We start from the raw sequence: 20,742 nt of genomic DNA, 5'->3' as shown, positions 1-20,742 counted from the left end.
AGTGAGCCGTCTGGATAATTATAGGCCGATTGCACTAGCCAGTATTTTATCTAATGTGCTAGAAAGAATCTTGTTTGACAGAGATAGTGTGTTCATCTCTTCCCTGGATAATCAGTTTGTCTCCAAAAGCACTGCACTGGGATGTGCATATATGCACTCAAAGAATAGGGCAAAAAATTAATCTGTCCTCATGTGTTTCATTGATGCCTCCAAAGCTTTTGATCGAGCGAACCACAGAAAACTTCTTGATAAATTGAAGCAACGGGGAGTTCCTCGATACATTGTGAGGATTCTGTCTTGCTGGTACACTCATTAGAAGATGCAGGTTAAATGGGGAATTTGGTGTTAGCAATGGTGTCAGACAGGGTGGGATTTTATCTCCAATTTTATTTAATTTATATGTTGATGATTTGTCCATACAGCTGAGAATGATGAATGATGATGATGACATATACAGACAATGTTGTAAGCTCTATGTGCAGGCAAATATTATTGCACGCAAATTCAGCTTTTGTTCACTTCCAGTTAAAGTGGCTTTGTTTAAAGCATATTGCACACTGCTATATACTTCCCCCTTGTGGTCATCCTACAAACAATGTAGCATGCAGAACCCGCATGCAGCAACTTCACACCTGATCAGATTTGCACACTGTTAGACCTCTGCTTTACCACCACATATTTCAAATACAACGAGGGTTTCTACAGACAAAAAACATGGCTGTGCCATGGGCTCCCCTGTGTCACCTGTTGTAGCCAACCTTTACATGGAAGAAGTGGAAAGAAAGGCTCTTAGCTCTTTTAAAGGGGGTGCACCCAGCCACTGGTACAGATATGTAGACAACACCTGGGTCAAAATCAAAACACAAGAAGTGGAATCCTTCACTGCGCACATTAACGCCGTGGATAAAAACATCAAGTTCACCAGGAAAGACACAAAGGACAACTGTTTGCCTTTCCTGGACTGCGCTGTGCACATTGAAGAGAACGGCAAACTCAACATCGAAGTTTACCGGAAGCCCACACACACGGACCAGTACCTCCGCTTTGACTCCCATCACCCTCTGGAACACAAACTTGGAGTAATTAGGACCCTACACCACCGGGCAGAACATGTTCCCTCTAAGCCTGAAGGTAAAAAGAAGGAACACACACGTGTAAAGGAAGCACTCAAAACGTGCGGCTATCCTAATTGGGCGTTTATAAAGTCAGCAAAGATGCACAGAAAAGAAGATCAGACACCAGCGAGGGAGGATAAGAAAGACAGACGCAACAACATTGTCATCCCTCATGTAGCCGGTGTATCAGGCTACATAAAACTCAGGAGAGTTTTCTCCAAGCACGACATCCCAGTGCATTTCAAATCCAGCAACACACTCAGACAGAAACGGGTTCATCCCAAAGACAAAACTCCTAAACACAAACTTAACAATATAGTGTATGCTGTACAGTGCAGCGAGGAATGCCCAGACCTCTACATTGGAGAGACCAAACAGCCACTTCACAAGCGCATGGCACAACATAGAAGAGCCACCTCCACAGGACAAGACTCGGCTGTCCATCTACATCAAAAAGACAAAGGTCACTCTTTTGAGGATGCCAATGTTCACATTTTGGACAGAGAGGACAGATGGTTTGAAAGAGGAGTGAAAGAAGCCATTTATGTCCATTGTGAGCGACCATCTTTGAACAGAGGCGGGGGTTTACGACACCAACTGTCTGCCATCTCTAATCCAGTTTTGGGATCCCTTCCCAAACGCCTTAACACTCACTCACATCCTGGGCCATCTGACCTCAGGAAATCACATGATAGGGTGGGGATAGGTTTCACAATGAGCTCACCCGAAATTGTGACCCACACCTGTTTTCACACCTTGGCTCATGTGATTAGGTAGAGGATCATCAGGGGGTCCTTTTGTCCCTCTTTTGGGGGTAGCCCCACGGGGTTTAAATCTGGGACTCTCCGCCATTTGACCTTAGAACTGAAGAAGCTTCTCGGATGAGAGGTGAAACGTCTTCAAGCAACTTAAAGAAGTCCAGACGCTTTTCTTTCCAAGCTCCTTAGACTACGATGACCTGGATGACTGAGAACCTTCACAGACACGCAGAACCTGCATGTTGCACATAATGATGCAATGAGAATCCTTCGTAGGATACCTAGAGGCGGTAGTGCCAGTCAGATGTTTGTAGCTGTGGGTGTTTGGATTTTTAAAGCACGTTTAAGAAATCTGATGTTCACTTTTAGGGAACAACTGGATGGCTCTAGTAACAGTATAATTTTAGCACTCACAGATCCGGCGGTGAGTGGTTCCAGTTACTCATCTAGTCTGAGGAAGCACTGGCTGAAGTGTTTGTGTATTTATTGATTTCTTCTAAGTAATTGTGTATTTTATGTATATTATGGTTTTATATTTTTACAAATATTTAATATTTTTTTATTAAGGTTTATATGTTGTGTTTTGTCTTGTTTCTTTTTCTTTCTTTTTTTTGGACTATGGACATAAAGTCTGTCAATAAAAATTGAATTGGAAAAACTAGAAATTGAAACTGTCAGCAGCAGTGGTGTGACAGAAGAGGGTGCTAGAGACAGGATTAGATGATCTGCTGTGAGGATCCCTAAAAAGAGCAGTCCAAAGAAGAAGAAGTAATCTCTTCGCCCGAATTTTACTTCACCTTCTTGGATTTTCTGTTTGGATATTTTATCACTGGAATGCACAGATTCTTCAAAAGTTGAATAAAAGATAAGCGTATGAATGGAAAACTATTGGTTGATAAAAAAAATAAAAAAATAAAACACAATGAAGCTCCTTAAAACAGGTACAGATATTTATTTACAGTTAAACTTGCTACCATTGCTTTAGCGAAGAAGCTTGTGTTGCTTATAATGATATAACATGAGATATAAGAAATGTTCCTGCCACAACCACAAGTCTGGTTTGTCTTCAGACTGCTATTCATGACAATATTTATGTAAGTGTGTAACATCAGCCCCACCACATACACACACTTGTCAAGACATACAGTATGCATGAGAGATTATAAGAAACACACACCATAGAATAAATACATAAATGGAAATTACAGAACACAGAACCGTAGAGGGTGCAAACTCATAAGCTAATGCTACATACTTAGTGCATAGCATTGGCTGAGTGGTGTTGTGGTGGAGCCTGACATACACCCCACCACAACACCACGCTGACCTGGATAAGTGGAAGAAAATGGATGGATGGACAATTGTAAAGCTACTTGAACCATAAAGTGTTTAAAACATCAGCAGACTAATACATGATCAGTATATTCAGTATTAGCCAACACTGATTTTTGTGGTGAAATGAGACGCCATCCCTTTATTGTATCAAATGAATATTGAGCCACTGTAAAACTAACACAAACAAATATTGAAAACATTTTATAATGAAAAATCCTTTGATTTTACAACAAAAACAAAACAAAAGCATTTGCTATAGCCCAACTTTTTGTTTTAAAAATTGCCAATGCTACCAGACATGCACGTTGCAATTTAGCTGCTATCTAAAATGCTAGTGGACCAGAAGGCATGCATACCAAAATCCAAATAAGCTAGTCGCTTACATTAGCCTACATTAGATACAACATTACTGAAAGAAATATATTTACATGATGTGAATTTTATTGTGAAATGTCCATTATAGTAATTGACATCATATTCAACTCAGACTTTTTTTCTTTCCCAGCCTAACATACCATACAAAATGATCTGACCTATTCAAACTCAGTACAAAATCTTAAGCATGTGTCGTTTAAGTAACATTAGCATGCTTTCAATATTAGCTTCATCAGAAGTCAAGAACAAAGAAAAGATCTTTGAACAAATAAAATGACCTATAGTATTTGATAATCCCATCATTTTCATTGATTAAGCAGTTTTACTGTTGTAGAAACCTTCAGCGGAAGTATTTTTAGCTGGTGTTCTTTCTTATTGATGAAGTATGGAAACAGCTTCTCCGTGAAAGTGTGTATGAAGGTGTGTATGTGTGTGTCAGTATCGAGATCAGAGAATGACAGCTTTCCTTCGTCCCAGTTCAGATGAACTCTGATCCGCTGGAACTCCTTCAGTGGGTGAATAAAGGTGTGTTGTGATGGGGAGCATGCTGCATATTTATCTTCAATTAGCCCCATTATCCGCCAAAGTCCAGATTTTATTTCACTTTTTCTTTGTACAGACTCTGCTGCTACACCCAAGACCCAGCCTGTAGAGTCTCTAACCTCAACATCCCAGCTGTGGGTGCCTGAGTCAAAGCCCTCAGAGCCCAGGACAATGCAATAGCAGCCAAACCTCTCCGGATTGTCAGGAAGCTGATGCCCCTCTACAGATCTTACGGCAGTCAGATCTTCTGATAGGATGAGCTCTGGATGAGCTGTGTTTGGATCCAGAATCACAGGAAAGTAGGAGACTATCGCCTTCATCTCATTCCAGATGTTGTAGGTTAGGTTGCCCAGGTGTTTGGCCATATCTATCAGAGCTCCTGTGGCCAGCTCTGGATCATCCAACAGAGGGCACTGCTGGATTAATTCCACTGCAGCTTTGTAGTTCTGCAGGAACGAGACATCTTCAGCTCTCAGCTCCTCTTCCGTGGCTCTGATTATTTCTGAAAGAGCGGCTATCTCTCTGCTCAGACCTTCAATCTTCCCCTTCATCATTTGACTCTTCTGCTCCTCTTCCTCTTTTAAAGCAGTGATTCTGGCCTCCTCTTCATCTTGTAGAAACTGATGCAACTTCTTAAACTCCTCCTTAATTTGTTTCTCTGCCTGCTGGGCCTGGACCCTAATGTGTTCTGCTGCTTCATCAAACTTTTCTTTAACTTCTTCAAACACTTTCAGTTTCTCCTGTAAAGGTTTCAAGGATTCCTTGAGATCCTTTCTGTGATCTTCTGCAGCTTCATTAACGGGTCTGAAGCTGTGGCCGAGATGTATTTTTGAATCTCGACAGACGAGGCACGCTGGCTGCTGATGATTCAAACAGAAGACTCTCAGTTTCTCATGGTGCAGACTGCAAACAGTTTCAGAGAATGCAGAAGCATTTTGATCTTTCTTTTGTAAGAAGGCCTCACACAGGTTCTTTAAGGCTGAACTAACCGGTGGCTCACCCAGCAAAGGTCTTTCCTTACAAACCGGACACTCTTTTATGGGTTTGTCTCTCCACCAGGTCTCCACACAGGTTTTACAGAAGCTGTGGCTGCATGCCAGGACGACAGGAATATCAAAGATGTCGTGGCAGACAGGACAGGACAGGTCCTTCTCTGGATTATAAGCCATTCTCTCGTTCTCAGTTGAAAGTAAAAAGCTACAGCGCAGAGCATGAAAGGAGGAAGTTCAACTTCACTTTCTCTTTGCTTGTTTTTCTTCAGTCAAAGGCAGGTTGAAATGCAGGATTACGATGCTGTGTTACGTTTACTTCTGCTGTGAAGAATTATTTCCCCTTTCCTCTCAGTTGGAGCCTCTCTTCCAGTGAACAATAGCTGAGAGAAATACATTTCCTGTGTTTTTTGGTCCTGCGGTTAGAGGTGGAGCTTCGCCCACCCATCAGTGGGTTTCACTTAAAGGAGCCTGTCACACTGCTTGGAGACTGCCACATAATGTAAGCAAATATGTCATGGTAGAGTAATAGGATGAGCTCTGTCTTGCAAATTCAAACCTGATTCCTTTACCTTGTCATTACCATGTTTTGTCTTGTTTTTCCATGGCAATCCTTTTAAAGGCTACCAAAGTACAATGACTCCTTCTGCTATTATGAATACATAACTGTTTTTGTTCTTTTGTTTTTTGTTTTTTAATGAAAGCTTTTAATGAACAATGTTAAATAGAGGTGGAACAAACTGTGGCTCATGAAAGAGGCCAAGATGTAGGAAATTAAGGTAAAAGTGCAAGAAAAACAAATGTCAAAGTCAAGTAAAGAAAAAAACAAAGGAGTCCAGCAGGAATTATAAATATCTCAGTGTGAACTTACACAGAGCAGTAAAAATATAAATATACAAATCCATTTGATTAAATTTACTTATCAAATTCAGGATTGTGGGAAAAGAGGCAGGGTATGCTCTGGCTTGGTTGTAATCACAGGGCCAACACAAAGAGGCAGATAATCACTCACAGTCACATTCACATGGCTAATTTAGAATGAATTTCTTAGGGAGGAAGGAAGTAAGCCAGAGTACCTAATAAAAATCCATGCAGCCAGAGGGAGAACCACACATGATTGGTGCAAACCACCGACAAGTCTCCAAACGAAATGACCCAAGAACACATTTGAACCTGCCCTCTAACTGACGTATTACAGCAAAAAAAGATTTGGTAAGTGCTCCTTTAGGTTAGTAGGAAAAAACCTGGACAAGTTTAAGGAGAGGAGATTATTTGGGTTGCAGTTAATACTTTGTTGGCGTTAGTGCACCTTCGTCATCATTGAGCAGGTGTCTGAAACAGGAAATGAGTGCTGGTCTTTCTGTCATGGTCCATGGTCCATTTTGATATAGTTTCTTTTTGCGTCTTGTTTTGAGTTTACCACCACTGCTGGGTGGAAAAATGCATTTAACCCATTCACACAGTGAGGCAGTGGGCAGCCACCAATGCAGTGCCTGGGGAGCAGTGTGTAGGGACGGTACGTTGCTCATGGGTGCCTCAGGGTAGGCGTTCAGTGGATTCGAACCCCTGACCTTCTCCCAGTTTTTACCAAAACATCATCAGGATTGAGGTTGCTTGCTTTGTTGCAGCTGTTATCAGCTGCAATCTCTTCTGATCGGGTGTCTAAATAGGAGCACAAAAGCAAACCAGTCCGACAACATTTTTTTGTGCTTGGTTAAACCACAACTTGGAAACAATAAGTGGCGCCAGGGCGGGAACACTGACAGTTAATATCCACCTTGATGTGTGTGGACTCATACCCAGGCCTGTGAACAACTGTTCATTCTTTATTTTGTTTATTAGTTTTCCACCATTAGCTGAGTCTGAGCCTCTCCAGATCTCCTTCTCCCCGCCACACACTCCAGCGTTTCGAAGGATTCCCCAAGTCAGCTGATGTATTCTGCAGAGCGTGTCCTCAGTCTGCTCCACTTGGACATGCCCAAAACATCTAGGAGGCGTGCAGGCTAGTCGAGTACCCAAAACCAACTCTGCTCAGAGGCAGTCCTGAAAGGATGAGCACCTCACCCTATCACAACAAGACACCTGCCTCATTTTTTTCTGTTCTTACATACCTAACTTTTTTTTTTTACTTAGAGGTTTTCTAACTTGTCCTTGTGTACTTAAAGTATTACGTTTATACCAAAAGAAAAACTGAATGCAGCCTTTGTCAGAATAGATTTATAAATGGAACAAACCAAAGTGAAAGAAACACTACAGTAACAAAGTTAAAAATCAAAATAGTTATATAAATTGAATGAGGAAACACATATTAGGCATAGTTTAATAAATGTAGTTAAAAAGACACAACAAGCACAGTAAATGTCAGGTGCAAGTATCAGTCACAGTACAGATGATTCTCTAGACTGTTGTTGAGCTGACGCATCAACTACTTCTTGTATGTGTAGCTTTGCATGATTCAGTTAAAAATAATCCATATTTATTTTGTGCTAAGCCTCGGTGCTGCTCTGTTCATCCCCTGTCTGAATCAACTTATTTCAACTTCTCTTCTGATTGGCTGTACCTTGCAAATGGAAGGTTTGAGCATATTAGGAGTATCATCTCTGATTAATGTCATGTTGATGAAAGGGTAGAAAGTGTTTAGGTCGTAAACATTCTTTGTACATGACCTGAAGTCTTTATTTAAAACCATATATGACGGCTTAGATCCTTTAATTCTAATGATTAAAACTCCCTACAGCTGATGGTTAAACTGAAGAAGCTGCTTCTATAAGGAGCATATCTGGCAGGAAAAGGCATCACTGGAGACTCACAACTGCTGCATGGAGTCAGTGTCACACCCACTGTGTTTTGACTTCTAGTAAACCCTTTAATTTCCTTTTACATTTGTTGGCTGGTACGTGGGTTAGGAAAAAGTGTATATGAGTCACTGATAGAGTATTAAAGGTGCAGTATTGATGTAAAGCTGCAGGTATAGACTCAGCTCAACGGAGACGGGGCTTTGGAAAGCAGTGCTGTAAAGACGGAGACTGAACCTGTTAGAACAGGTTTCCTGTCTTCGTTCCTCACACTAATGTGAGGGATCTCAGTGGGGAGGATTTTGAGAAGAGCTTACTGATTTGTTAAAATACGTCAGCAGCAGCAAAAAAAAAAAAAAACTCCAAAATGTTTAATGTTGTTTAAAAAGGTCCTCAAATAAGAAAAACAAATGCAATAGAAAAATTAAAATCAAAAGATACATTTCGACTAAAAATAAAAATAAACACAGAAAAAAATCATCTGATTTAATCAAACACTAATTTAAAAACAGGTTAAAATGTATTCATGTATTTTGGAGTCTGAACAAGATTTTCTTTTACTTATTTCAGGTTAATCTTTCATACTTGATTTCATTAATTATTTTATGTATTTATGTCCATCCTTTTAGTTTCTCCATAAAGGTGAATACACCTGTTGTACAATTCAAACAACTATCAAACATTTAAATTGTCCCGTGGGGAAAAAACATGGGTTATTTGCAGAAAATATGAACTTTGTAGTGTTTCATGAAGGCCTCAGCCGATTGGGAAAGCTGCCCAGAGTGGGTTTATTCAGCCTCACCTCTGGTGCAGGTGCCCACCTCTCAATTTTAAATACATGTAGACATTGAGGGTTCTCAGGAGGGGCCGTGCTGAGGCCAGCTGCTATCTGACAGAGGGTCATTGGTACCATGGCCCTTGTATGGGGTCTTCATAACCCCATTCTCTGTGCGCCTTTTGGGGCAGGGTGCGGGAGAAGGAGCTGGCCGTCTGGTTGGGGTCTGGGCTGTTGGGCCTTCCTGCTGCTGCAGGACTGGGGGCAGTCTGCTTGTGTCCACCCCAGAGTAAATGGAACCATTTCCTGGGTCTGGGGGTGGATTGCTCTTCTGGGGGTCCCTGGACCTTGGGGTACAGAGTATTTTTGGGGAGTATGGTTCAAGGTTCAAGGTTCAAGGTTCTTTATTTGTCACATGCATAGTTATACAAGTATAACACACAGTGAAATGTAGCCTGACACGCTCCTCGACGTGCAAAAAATTTGGGGGGGGGGGGGGGGGGTGTAGAGGAAAAACATTATATATATATATATATATATATATATATATATATATATATATATAAAAAAAACACCCAGCACGCCCCTGCGGGCGGTTTATCCTTCAAGCTCGGGTCCTCTACCAGAGGCCTGGGAGCTTGAGGGTCCTGCGCAGTATCTTAGCTGTTCCCAGGACTGCGCTCTTCTGGACAGAGATCTCCGATGTTTTTCCCGGGATCTGCTGGAGCCACTCGCCTAGCTTGGGAGTCACCGCACCTAGTGCTCCGATTACCACGGGGACCACCGTTACCTTCACCCTCCACATCCTCTCGAGCTCTTCTCTGAGCCCTTGGTATTTCTCCAGCTTCTCGTGTTCCTTCTTCCTGATATTGCTGTCATTCGGAACCGCTACATCGATCACTACGGCCGTCTTCTTCTGTTTGTCTACCACCACTATGTCCGGTTGGTTAGCCACCACCATTTTGTCCGTCTGTATCTGGAAGTCCCACAGGATCTTAGCTCGGTCATTCTCCACCACCCTTGGGGGCATCATTGGTGAATGTGCAGCAGTAGCAGCAAGCAGGTGAATTCTGCACATTAATGTGAATAGACATCTGACTATTTTACAGGATAGACAATATAAACATATTTAAAATTAAAGGAATTGAAATGTACATTGTGCCTTGGTTTAGTGTCTGGAAGAGTCCTGACTCAGTCAATTATAGATGATGTGAGAGGGCGGGTGTGTGTGTTTAGGGCACGGATGGCTTGGGGATAGAAGCTCCTCTTGAGTCTCTCTGTCCTTGCCCGGAAGATGCGGAACCTTCTACCAGATTGCAGAAGTTGGAACAGTTTGTTGCCAGGATGGGACGGGTCCTTCAGTATCTGCGCTGCTCTAGTCCGGCATCTCCTGGTGTAGGTGTCCTGAAGCGGGGGGAGAGCAATCCTGCAGCAGCGTTCTGCTGTATGGATCACTCTCTGGAGAGCTTTTTGGTCCTTCACACAGCTGTTCCCAAACCACGATGTCATGTTCTGTGTGAGGATGCTCTCCACAGCGCCTGTATAGAAAATCCTGAGGATCTTTGGAGAGACCCTGAACTTCTTCAGTTGTCGTAGGTGATACAGGCGCTGCCTAGCCTTTTTGGTCTGGACCTGAATGTGGGCAGCCCATGTCAGGTCTGAGGAGATGTGGACACCAAGATACTTGAAGGACTGCACCCTCTCCACTGGAGCTCCATTGATGATAATGGGCTTGTAGTCTCTGTGCTGACCCCTTCTGAAGTCCACCACCAGCTCCTTGGTCTTGCCGACGTTCAGCTGGAGGTGGTTGTCCTGGCACCACGATGCCAGATTCTTCACTTCATCCATGTAGGCCGTCTCATCGTTGTTGGAGATGGCACCCAACACCACTGTGTCGTCAGCAAACTTCACAATGGTGTTGGAGCCATGGGTGGCCACACAGTCTGAAGTGTAGAGGGAGTAGAGCAGTGGCGAGAGGACACATCCCTGAGGTGCTCCTGTGTTGATGGTGATGCTGTTGGAGAAGCACCTGCCCACCCTCACCACCTGAGTTCTGCCAGTGAGGAAGTCCAACACCCATGCACACAGACGGCTGTTAAGTCCCAGATCCCTCAGCTTTGTGAACAGTCTGCAGGGCACTATTGTGTTAAACGCTGAACTGTAATCAACAAACAGCATTCGCACATAGTTACCCTGTTTCTTGTCCACATGGCTGAGAGTGGTGTGTAGGACGTGGGCGATGGCATCCTCTGTGGATCTGTTGGATCTGTAGGCGAACTGCAGCAGATCTGTGGTGTCTGGGATGGAGGAGGAGATGATGTTCTTCAGCAGCCTCTCAAACACCTTCATTACTACCGAGGTCAGTGCAACTGGCCGGTAATCGTTCAGGGATGAGGGTTTGCTGTTCTTGGGCACAGGGATGATGGTGGTATGAGTGTGTGTGCAGTGTTTAGTTCTGTGTGCCTCCATGTTGGATGAGTATAACTGAGCCTAACATGGTTCCCAGTTAAATACCTTCTTCAGGAACAAAAGGCAGTACACAGCTGTTTCACACTCCCTTGCTTCCTCCCAGAGTCCTCAAAGAGACAAAGGTTTCTTTCTGTGGAGCTGTCTGCTTCCCCCAACGTCCTTACTAGACCCCACCATTTATCTTACTGTATGAGTGTGAGATATGTTAAAATCCAGTGGCATCAAGGCATTATACGATAAAATAATGTGATTAATACATAAGTAAAAGAAATTCCTATACAATGCCTATCTTCCCCAACTACGCTCGCTGCAAGTGGCTGATGCTCCCACCCGTTGGTGGTTCTCAGTGTCCGGGGCTGGGTGCTCGGGTAGATCGAATAAACTATGACAATCAAGTGGACCAGTATGGCAAAAGCAATAATGGTCCACTTGGAAAAATGGGAATATCTGTTGGGAATTTTTCTTGGCCTTCAGACAATAATTCTGATTGCTATGCTTGTCCTCTTTTTGCAGCCATCATGAAAATAGCATCTTTTAACATTAAGAAGTTTGGAAAGAAGAAAGTGTCAGACCCTGATGTCCTCGAAATCCTGACTAAGGTAATAACCAGTATAAAAGCCCACACATACTTTCACCTTACAAAACTGTAAATGACCTGCAGGTCTGGCTCCTGCTTTCATTAAAATGTCTGATCATGTGACAAAATAGTAAGCTTTGCCTTTTTGTCACGGAAAGAAGACAGAGGGCGATAACAATGTAGAAAAGTAGTCCAGCCCTCCTACCAATTATTAAGTATTTAAGTAATTAAGTATTATATAAAAACTTTCTATTAAATAGCTGAGTTGCAAAGTGGTAAAATAAGTATCAGGACTCACTGTTTAAGTAAAAATGTAATCCTATATATGCATCTGAAAATATACTGAAATACATGGAGTAAGTTGTATTTTGACTTGTGGTTTCTTGCTGTATCATTGAATCACTGGTTTTTACTTTACTTTTATTCTGGTGATGAGGTTACATTTCCAATTCTTTGCTTAAACCCATGTTTTATTATTGTTATTGTATTAGATCTGTTTCATATTTAGTCAACAAGCCACTGTACAGGTCAGCCGCCCTGAGTGTCGGCTGTTTAGGAACCACAATAGCAAACACACAATCAGGGTGTGTTAATTTAAACGTGGATCCACTGGCCTGTTGTCCCTTCAAGTAACCACGCTCAGTGGCAGCTTGCCCTTCATTCACAGAACCACCATTACCTCTATAACCACACAATTTAAGTCACTCAGCATTTCTCTGATTGTTCCCATCTCTGTCTTTTTTTGATACCTCTTCAGCTTTATTGTTGCAACTCAGAATATTTACATAAGTATTTTTTTTTTAAAACATAGAAAAATGTCAGTTTATATTTTACATATCTGGAAGAGCTAAATCTTAACTGAACAATTATCTTTAAGGTAGTAACGCATCTGATCAGTTCAGCTTTTTTTTTCTCTCTGTTTCAAAGATTGTGTCTCGATATGACATCATTCTGATCCTGGAGGTGGTGGACACCAGCGGAGAGTCCATAGAAATCTTCATGAAAGAACTCAACAAGTAAGGAAATGCTTTGTTTCCAGCATCATCGCTGTTATTATCATTTAGGGTGCTCGTGTTTAAGCATGATGATGGTGGCCCAAAGAATAACAATTTTCTCATGGTAACCAAAAATGATTACGATTTTTAAGGATTATTACATTAAAGAATATTTACACAGTTACTTCTGAAGTTATTTGTGTATTATAAACACAATGGTACATTTCCTTTTTTAAATAGCACACTTATTGGCAGCATCTGTATAATAGTATTATGCAATAATATTATTATCAGGAATTCTTTCGGCTTCAATAATCATGTATTAAAGTCTGATAGCGTGACAGCTGTAATGACAACACTAAAAACTGCTGATGTTAACAATTTATGTTGTTGGTCATGTTCATCTTATTGTCAGGCAAACTGTAATTTGGAAATAAAGTTTGAATGAATGTAAAAAATTCAACTTTGACCTGCTTTTTGTGTTAAATGAAAAGGTAATGTTTCACTAAAGCGTTACACATTCATCCTGAACCAATTCTTTTCAGAGAATCAGAGGACATAACATGATTTAATGGACCAAAATTAAAGAATTATACAAAATTTCTCTCAACTTATATCTTCTCAGAGTCCACGAGGGATACACCTATAACATCAGTGATCGTCTGGGCAGTACACGCTACAAGGAGCAGTTCATGTTCATCTACAAGTGAGAGTTTACTGACAACACACATCCTGTTCATTTGCAGCTTCAAATTTTTATTCTTGAACTCACTAGAGCAGCTTTGCATGCTTCACAGTTCTGCCGGGCCTTGGTGCAGTGCTCCTTAAAGCCCTCTTGCTTTAAGCAAACTTTCTTCAGATTGGCTTGTCCATGCAAACGGAAGCAGGTGGACAGTGCTTCATTGCTCAGAGCCAGAGTTGAGATGACTATATTATTAACATCCACACTGTGTGTGTGTGTGTGTGTGTGTGTGTGTGTGTGTGTGTGTGTGTGTGTGTGTGTGTGTGTGTGTGTGTGTGTGTGTGTGTAGAAGTGATGTGGTTACGTTGGTGAACCATGAGCAGTTTAATGAAGAGGCAACAACAGGAAAAGATGTTATTAACAGAGACCCCTACATCCTGAAATTAAGATGCAGCAATACAGGTAGGATATGTTTGTCATGGAAACAAATGCAAGGATCAACAGGGAGTTAAGCTTGTGTGTAATCAGTGTAACAGCTCACTTTAAAGCTGATACTATGTCTTCTGTGGCCTTCCTGTTGGCTGCACCTTTATGTAACCTGGATGTACAGATGAGTCTCTGGTCCAGGTTTTTTTTTTTAAAGCTGTGATAATCTAAATCTGTTTACACATTATGGGGAAGTGTGTATTTGTATGGAGAGAAAATCAGCTGGTTTTAACTTTAGGGTAATTAAGTAATATATAATTATTTCATAAATGTTATTAAAAGGCAATCAATAATTTGAACTAATTTACACTAATGTAAATAATCAGTAAGACTTGAATGTAGTCCTGCCCCCTGTGTACAGTCCCAGATACACTCAAGCACAAATTCACAACCAGGTCCTCAGGTGTCTAGCCGAGAAAGTTGAGTGCAAAAGGAAATCCATCAACGCTCAACCTTTCACGAACCAAGAGGAGCATCAGTTTTCATCAACATTTGTCCGGGAGGGAGACAAGCCGAGGACAAGCCCCTCAGCCCAGGACCTGGGCCTGCTGAAGGCTGCCAGGGATTGGCAGATGCAAGTGGACTTGGATCAGAGGCTAATTTTTACCACAGAGATCGTAACAACTACTCTGCGACCAGACCTCGTCCTTTGGTCTAACTCTCAAAAACATGCGTACATCATTGAGCTGACGGTACCATGGGAGGAAGCAATTGAGGAAGCATTTGAGCGGAAGAAGCTGCGCTATGCCAACTTGGCAGTTGAGGCAGAGGACACAGGCTGGAAGATCAAGGTGCACCAGGTGGAAGTGGGGTGCAGGGGCTGTGTTGCCAGTACAACAGCCAAACTGCTTAGAGAGATTGGGATCAGAGGACACTGCTGAGAGGACCAGTCACTGGCTATGCCTAAAAAGGGCTGACATCACTTGGGCAGTTAAGGCAGTCAGCTAACTGCGAGAGAAAATAAATATTCTCCTCTTCTCCCCTCTGCTCTTCTTCCCTTTTCTGGGAGGCAGTGGGGAGGTAGAGCGTACAGCCCAATCCAGCGGGGAGGTGTGGAAAGCCAGCCCCAGCCCCCCTTCCAGCTCTCTTCTCTGCTCTCTCCTATCTTGTCCCTCTTGTCTTACTTCTCTCTATCACCTTTTCTATCCCTTTGAAGAAGTGAGGCTCCATAAATGCTAAAGAGGTAAGTATTATTTCTCAGTTGCAGTGAATAGACAGAAAATAAACTGTAGAAAACTAAACAGAAGAAAGAAGAGAAATAACATAAACCAGTGACACACTCCAGGGCCTGATCAACCCTGGCAGGGCCTCCTTGGATGAGGGTGTTTAGTGATAATGGCCAAAACACCCGATGAATCCAAGGTCCACAATTGACAATGTGTCCCAAATTTTAATATGATAATCTAGATCAGATCTCTAATTCCTAAACCTAACCAAGGAAGAAAAAATGGCAGATTAGCCTGGGTAAAAGACCGAAAGTTGAGGCACACAACGATGTTTGCTGCTGGTAAAGTTTCTGGGCTGCCTTTCCTCATAACAGAGATCCCTCAAGAGTCTCTCCATTTAAAGCAATGCATTATCAGGGACTGTAACATCTAGCCCTTTTACTGAGTCATGGATGTAAACTGTGTGTATTTGTGTTCTCGCTGTAGTTGTGGAGGACCTGGTTATGATCCCAGTTCACACCAAACCAACGGACTCTGTGGAGGAGCTCGATGAACTATACGATGTCATCAAGATTATTAAGACGAAATGGAAAACTGATGTAAGGAGAAGTTAGAGAGTGTCTAAAGCTTTGTAGCTTGGGTTGGTTGCACAACAGAGAAAGCAGGGATTCATACTTTCGTGAAAATTTGTAGATTTTGACAGAGTTGTGTAGTAATGCGGACGCTGCACCGGTCCGTCGTGGTGAAGAGGGAGCTGAGTGTAAAAGCGAAGCTCTCAATTTACCGGTCGATCTACGTCCCTATCCTCACCTATGGCCACGAGCTGTGGGTAGTGACCGAAAGAACGAGATCGCGGATACAAGCGGCAGAAATGAGCTTCCTCCGAAGGGTGGCTGGCCTCTCCCTTAGAGATAGGGTGAGAAGTTCGGCCATCCGGGAGGGGCTCAGAGTAGAGCAGCTGCTGCTCCACATCGAAAGGAGCCAGCTGAGGTGGTTCGGGCATCTGACAAGGATGCCCCCTGGGCGCCTCCTGGGTGAGGTGTTCCAGGCATGTCCCACCGGGAGGAGGCCCCGGGGCAGACCCAGGACACGCTGGAGAGATTATATCTCTCGGCTGGCCTGGGAACGCCTTGGTATTCCCCCGGATAAGCTGGAGGAGGTGGCTGGGGAGAGGGAGGTCTGGGCCTCTTTGCTTAGGCTGCTGCCCCCGCGACCCGGCCCCGGACAAAGCGGATGAAGATGGATGGATGGATGGATGGATGGATGTGTAGTAAAAGGCGTATGAACCAATCCAACCACTAAACTGGGAAAACAAAACAAATATATATTGAGGAGTTAAAGCAAAACACTCAAATGCAAATATTTCATGTCTGTGCTGCAGAACATTATGATCTTGGGTGACTTCAATGCAGACGGCTCGTACGTTTCCAACCGTGACATGAAGACCATTCGCATTCGTGAAGACAAGAACTTCCACTGGCTGATTGGAGATAACGTCGACACTACAACAAGCACCAAGAACACCAACACCTATGACAGGTAATGCATAGCAGGTGCTGGCTGCAGCTTTATTTTGAATCGACAGACGTGAGACTGGTATCGATCTGTTCGTCAGCAAGAAAATAAACACATCACGCTGTTTCTTCAAATTATCTGAAATAAGGAGGAGTAGATTCTTTTGTTTTGCCACATTAAAATGGAGTGGTGCTAAATGTTCTTGCTTTTTTCTAATTATGTATTTAAATTTGGTATTATGGGTTTTTAAAATAAGCCTTTTTCCCTATCTGTGTTAAGGATCGTGGTCTATGGAGATGACATGCTTAATGCTGTGGAACCAGAATCTGCAAAAGCCTTCAACTTCAAGGAGGAGTTTAATCTCGATGATGAGCAGGTCTGTTTTGATTAATGGTTTTCACCAAATGAATTACTCTTATATTCTCTGCCTCATTTGCAATATCACACGTAGAATATGATTAGTCAGAAGGGTTTTAGACACTAAATTATAAGGCAGATAATTGTGTTTTTGTCACATCACTCAGTCTGTTTAAAGATCACTGAAATAGCTGGACATGAAAAACAGAACTCGGTGTGTAAAAGCTGGCATGGTTGCTTAAAGACGGTACCAAAGTACAGCTGCGGTATGGTGTTATGGCTTTAATTAAAATTCCTAAGAGGCCGTCAATCAATGGCCACAAATATGTTGAAAATCAGCAAGCTTTCAACTTGTCTTTATAGGGGGAGAAAAAAAGAGAGAGTTCAGTGACGTCGGACCTTTATTCTTACAAACAAAACTTTAGGGTAAATTATTAACAGTGTTACAGTCACTCTTTTCAAGTGTCCTTGGTAACTCTATGACCTGGGTTTGACAAAGACTCTACCCTTGGCCTGTCAGCTCATTGTCTTTGAAAATGTAAACCACTGCAGTATGGAAAGTATCCATACTGTCATTATGACAGTATGGATACTTTCCATACTGTCTGTCATGTTTGCGGCTGTGTGCAGGCAGGATGAGGACCCAAACGCAAGCTCACGGAGGCAGGAATGAACTCAAAAACACAGCTTTATTGCTGGAGAGAAAAGAGAGACAGCCTGAGGAGAGCACAGACATAACAGGCTGGGGAAAACATGGAATAAAACACAAGGAGGGGAAACGAGGGCTCACAGATACACAGAGGGGCACACGGGGGGTAATCAAATAAGGAACATCTTAACAGAACAACCTAGAAACCACGGCATACATAAAGAACAAAACCCAAAACACATGAAAACTAAGAATGCTGGGCCAACATGGCCCAGGATCATGTCACTGTCATTAGGTTTTGCCTCTTCAGGCTGAACCTGCACACCAGGTGCACAGCATCAAGCTCTCACCCCAGACCTAACCTTGTCCCAGGAGGGTAAACTGGTCCCTTGAGTGTGTCCTCATAGGGTTTTGTGAAACACTCTCTTGGCCCCTCACCCAACACCATTTTGCTTTTGTAAGACCCTAGCAACCCCAGACAACATACCCCATGCACAAACCGCTGATTCATGGGGACATTCAGCTAGACCTCGATATTTGTTCAAAAACTATTAATCAGTACATTTTGTTTCTTTTGCAGGCTCTGAAAGTGAGTGACCATTATCCAGTGGAGGTTGAGTTGAAGTCCATAGTTGAGACAGATGAAAGAAACGGTAAGCAGGATATTTATGCATATCCAAGGCTTATGTACCATAATACTACAAGACCTGTTAAAATTGTGAAGTCAGTTTTTCATTCTTATTAAGAAATGTTTTTTTTAATCTTTCCCAAAAATGTAAAAAATAAAACTTACACACGTTTTAGACATTTGTTAGAAAGATATGCTTACGTTGAATATATGCAGATCATGTTCAGAGAGTGAGTTCAAAATCAACTAGATGCAGAATTTGTTTTTTCCTGACATGTTCAAAGTGTGATATGAACTTTCTGCTCAAAGAAAATATTTATACATGCAAACATGTTTAAAATTAATTAATTAGAACAAATTAATTGCAGCCAAAAAGCTGAAAAGACCAACCCCCGCCTACGCATTCTTTGTTGTGGACTTCTATAAGGAGCACAAGAAGAAGCACCCAGGAGCCGAAGTAATATTAACAGAGGTTTCCAAACTGTGCTCAGAAAAATGGAAGTCCATGTCACCTGAGGAGAAGGCAAAGTTCAAAGAGATGGCCAAGAATGACAAGCGCCGGTATGACCAGGAGATGAAGTCCTATGTACCACCTGCAGGTGCCAAGAAGGGCAAGAAGAAGAAGAAGGACCCCAGCGCGCCCAAAAAGCCACCTTCTGCTTTCTTGATCTTCACCTCTGAACACCGTGAAAAGATCAAGGCGGATAACCCGGGGATCTCCATCACTGACATCGCCAAGAAGTCTGGTGAGATGTGGAAAAAGATGAGTACCACAGAAAAGACCCCCTATGAGGCCAAGTACGCCAAACTGAAGGAAAAATATGAGATGGAAGTGGCTGCCTACAGAGCCAAAGGCGCCAAGAATGTGGAACCAGCTGACGACGATGATGAGGATGAAGAGGATGAGGATGAAGATGATGATGACGAGGATGAAAATGATATTGACGGGAAGATGGCTAAGTTGTTTCTGTGTTTGAGGATGTGAAGTTTGTGATGCGTTTGTTTGTTTATGTTTGTTTTTGTTTTGGGTTGGACGAGTTCAGCAGTATAACCTGCTGTCCCTGTCGGTTGACCTCATTTGAGCTGTACTCTTTTTCTAATTCAGGGTGTTAGATTTATATTGTTTATTGTCATTTATGCTTAGAAATATTTAACCATATATGCTTAGAGGTGTATAATCGATTGTGTAGTGATAGGATGTGTGATCTTTGGCAGTCTGCATAGGCTTGGTGTGCATTCCACAGTGTTCTGGCATTCACACCCACATTCTGGGAGCATGGGAGAGGTCATACCTTCTCTTATTGTTTTATGGTAGGATAAACTGTCTATATCTGTTCTAGTCTAAGTGCCTTTTGTTTAGATGAACTGCTGGACTTCCAAACCAGCAGGGTTAGGGAAGTTGTTTATGGGGTCATACTCTGACCCCACCCCCCCACACACACACACTTACACAACGCACAGGCAAAGTACTCTTTGTGTGTATGTTAATGCACCTATGCATATTCATGTAACCTCAATAAAAGAGCAGTGTTACGGGGGAGAAGATGAGAGCAACTGGGGTCAAGCGAAGGAGCGGCGTTTGTCCAGTTCTCTCCCGTGCACGAGAAACATGAAAAACTTTGCCTACTCGTGTCTTAATTTGCTGTGTAATTAAATTGTCCTTAACGTTCCAGCGAATAGGTTTATGCTACAAACCTATCACAGGGATTTAGTTTTTGTCACTTAGTCCCCTTTAAGAGTTATATTTTAAAATTTTCTACTGTAATGAAATTGTATATATATCCCATTAAAAAAAACTGACTGTGAAGCTATGCTTTTAACACGACACAATTGAAATAAATATTAAAATCACAATTTTACAATTTATACTATGTATTTATTGGGACAACAAAATCCACAAGATAAGAGTTACTTTAAAGGAGATGGAAATATTGGAAAAGTGATTTCATACAATAGCGTTAACACATCTGTTCTCAGGCTCAGCATTACTTATAATTGTTAGCTAGAGTCTAACTCATGGTTTAATAAACAGGGTTGTAGCTTTCAAAGACTGTATAGATGAAAGACGGAAGGTGTGCCACTGTGACATCATCCACTGATTTGCAAAGTGCTATTGCCTACCACTTTCACCAAAGTCACAAGTACGCAGTAGATCTTAACATGAAATCGAGTGATCTAGCGTAGCTTTTTCACATTAATGGAGAACATAATTTACAAAATAAACATATCGTGTTCAGTGAAACTTGAAACTACCAATTGCGGCCATGAACTCATTAAAGTATTTACTAAGGTCAAAAAGGAAAAGCAGTGAGCGCTTTCCTTTATAATCCTATACAATCACTACTCTTTCTGCCACCCCCTGCTGGCTATTAGACATGTCTCCAGGCATGTCTGCACTGGCTTCACTTTTCAGACTGAAGCAACATCTTTTATATACATACTTTGAGAGCAGTTTCTATTGCTGAATGAGAAATATTGAGTTGAAAAAAAATGCTACAAGCATGTATGTGCCTTTTTGTTTAATCTGTATGTA

General features: G+C 42.2%; 3 protein-coding genes across 3 annotated transcripts; 2 read left to right on the top strand and 1 right to left on the bottom strand.

The window, feature by feature from the left end:
* The first annotated feature begins 725 nt into the window (after nucleotides 1-725).
* Nucleotides 726-1,892, top strand: LOC146709962 (uncharacterized). The gene has a single exon (XM_085457969.1). The coding sequence runs from the start codon at nucleotides 726-728 to the stop codon at nucleotides 1,890-1,892; it is 1,167 nt and encodes a 388-aa protein (XP_085314095.1).
* Nucleotides 1,893-2,801: 909 nt separating this feature from the next.
* LOC146709961 (nuclear factor 7, ovary-like) lies at nucleotides 2,802-5,297 on the bottom strand. Its single transcript, XM_085457206.1, has one exon. The coding sequence runs from the start codon at nucleotides 5,293-5,295 to the stop codon at nucleotides 3,889-3,891; it is 1,407 nt and encodes a 468-aa protein (XP_085313332.1). The 5' UTR covers nucleotides 5,296-5,297; the 3' UTR covers nucleotides 2,802-3,888.
* A 193-nt stretch (nucleotides 5,298-5,490) lies between these two features.
* Nucleotides 5,491-20,129, top strand: LOC146709960 (deoxyribonuclease-1-like). The gene is made up of 10 exons (XM_085457968.1): nucleotides 5,491-5,617; nucleotides 11,668-11,753; nucleotides 12,659-12,747; nucleotides 13,352-13,432; nucleotides 13,758-13,870; nucleotides 15,547-15,659; nucleotides 16,442-16,599; nucleotides 16,855-16,951; nucleotides 18,162-18,234; nucleotides 18,578-20,129. The coding sequence occupies exons 2-10, from the start codon at nucleotides 11,673-11,675 to the stop codon at nucleotides 19,192-19,194; spliced, it is 1,422 nt and encodes a 473-aa protein (XP_085314094.1). The 5' UTR covers nucleotides 5,491-5,617; nucleotides 11,668-11,672; the 3' UTR covers nucleotides 19,195-20,129.
* Nucleotides 20,130-20,742: the final 613 nt, after the last annotated feature.

This window comes from Copadichromis virginalis, linkage group LG5 (genome assembly GCF_057382275.1).
Source record: "Copadichromis virginalis isolate Kocher_CV1m ecotype Utaka linkage group LG5, C_Virginalis_male_GT1.1, whole genome shotgun sequence".
NCBI classification, from domain to species: Eukaryota; Metazoa; Chordata; class Actinopteri; order Cichliformes; family Cichlidae; genus Copadichromis; species Copadichromis virginalis.
The sequence above is the reverse complement of the archived record's forward strand: the minus strand, read 5'-3'. Positions and strand labels throughout refer to the sequence as shown.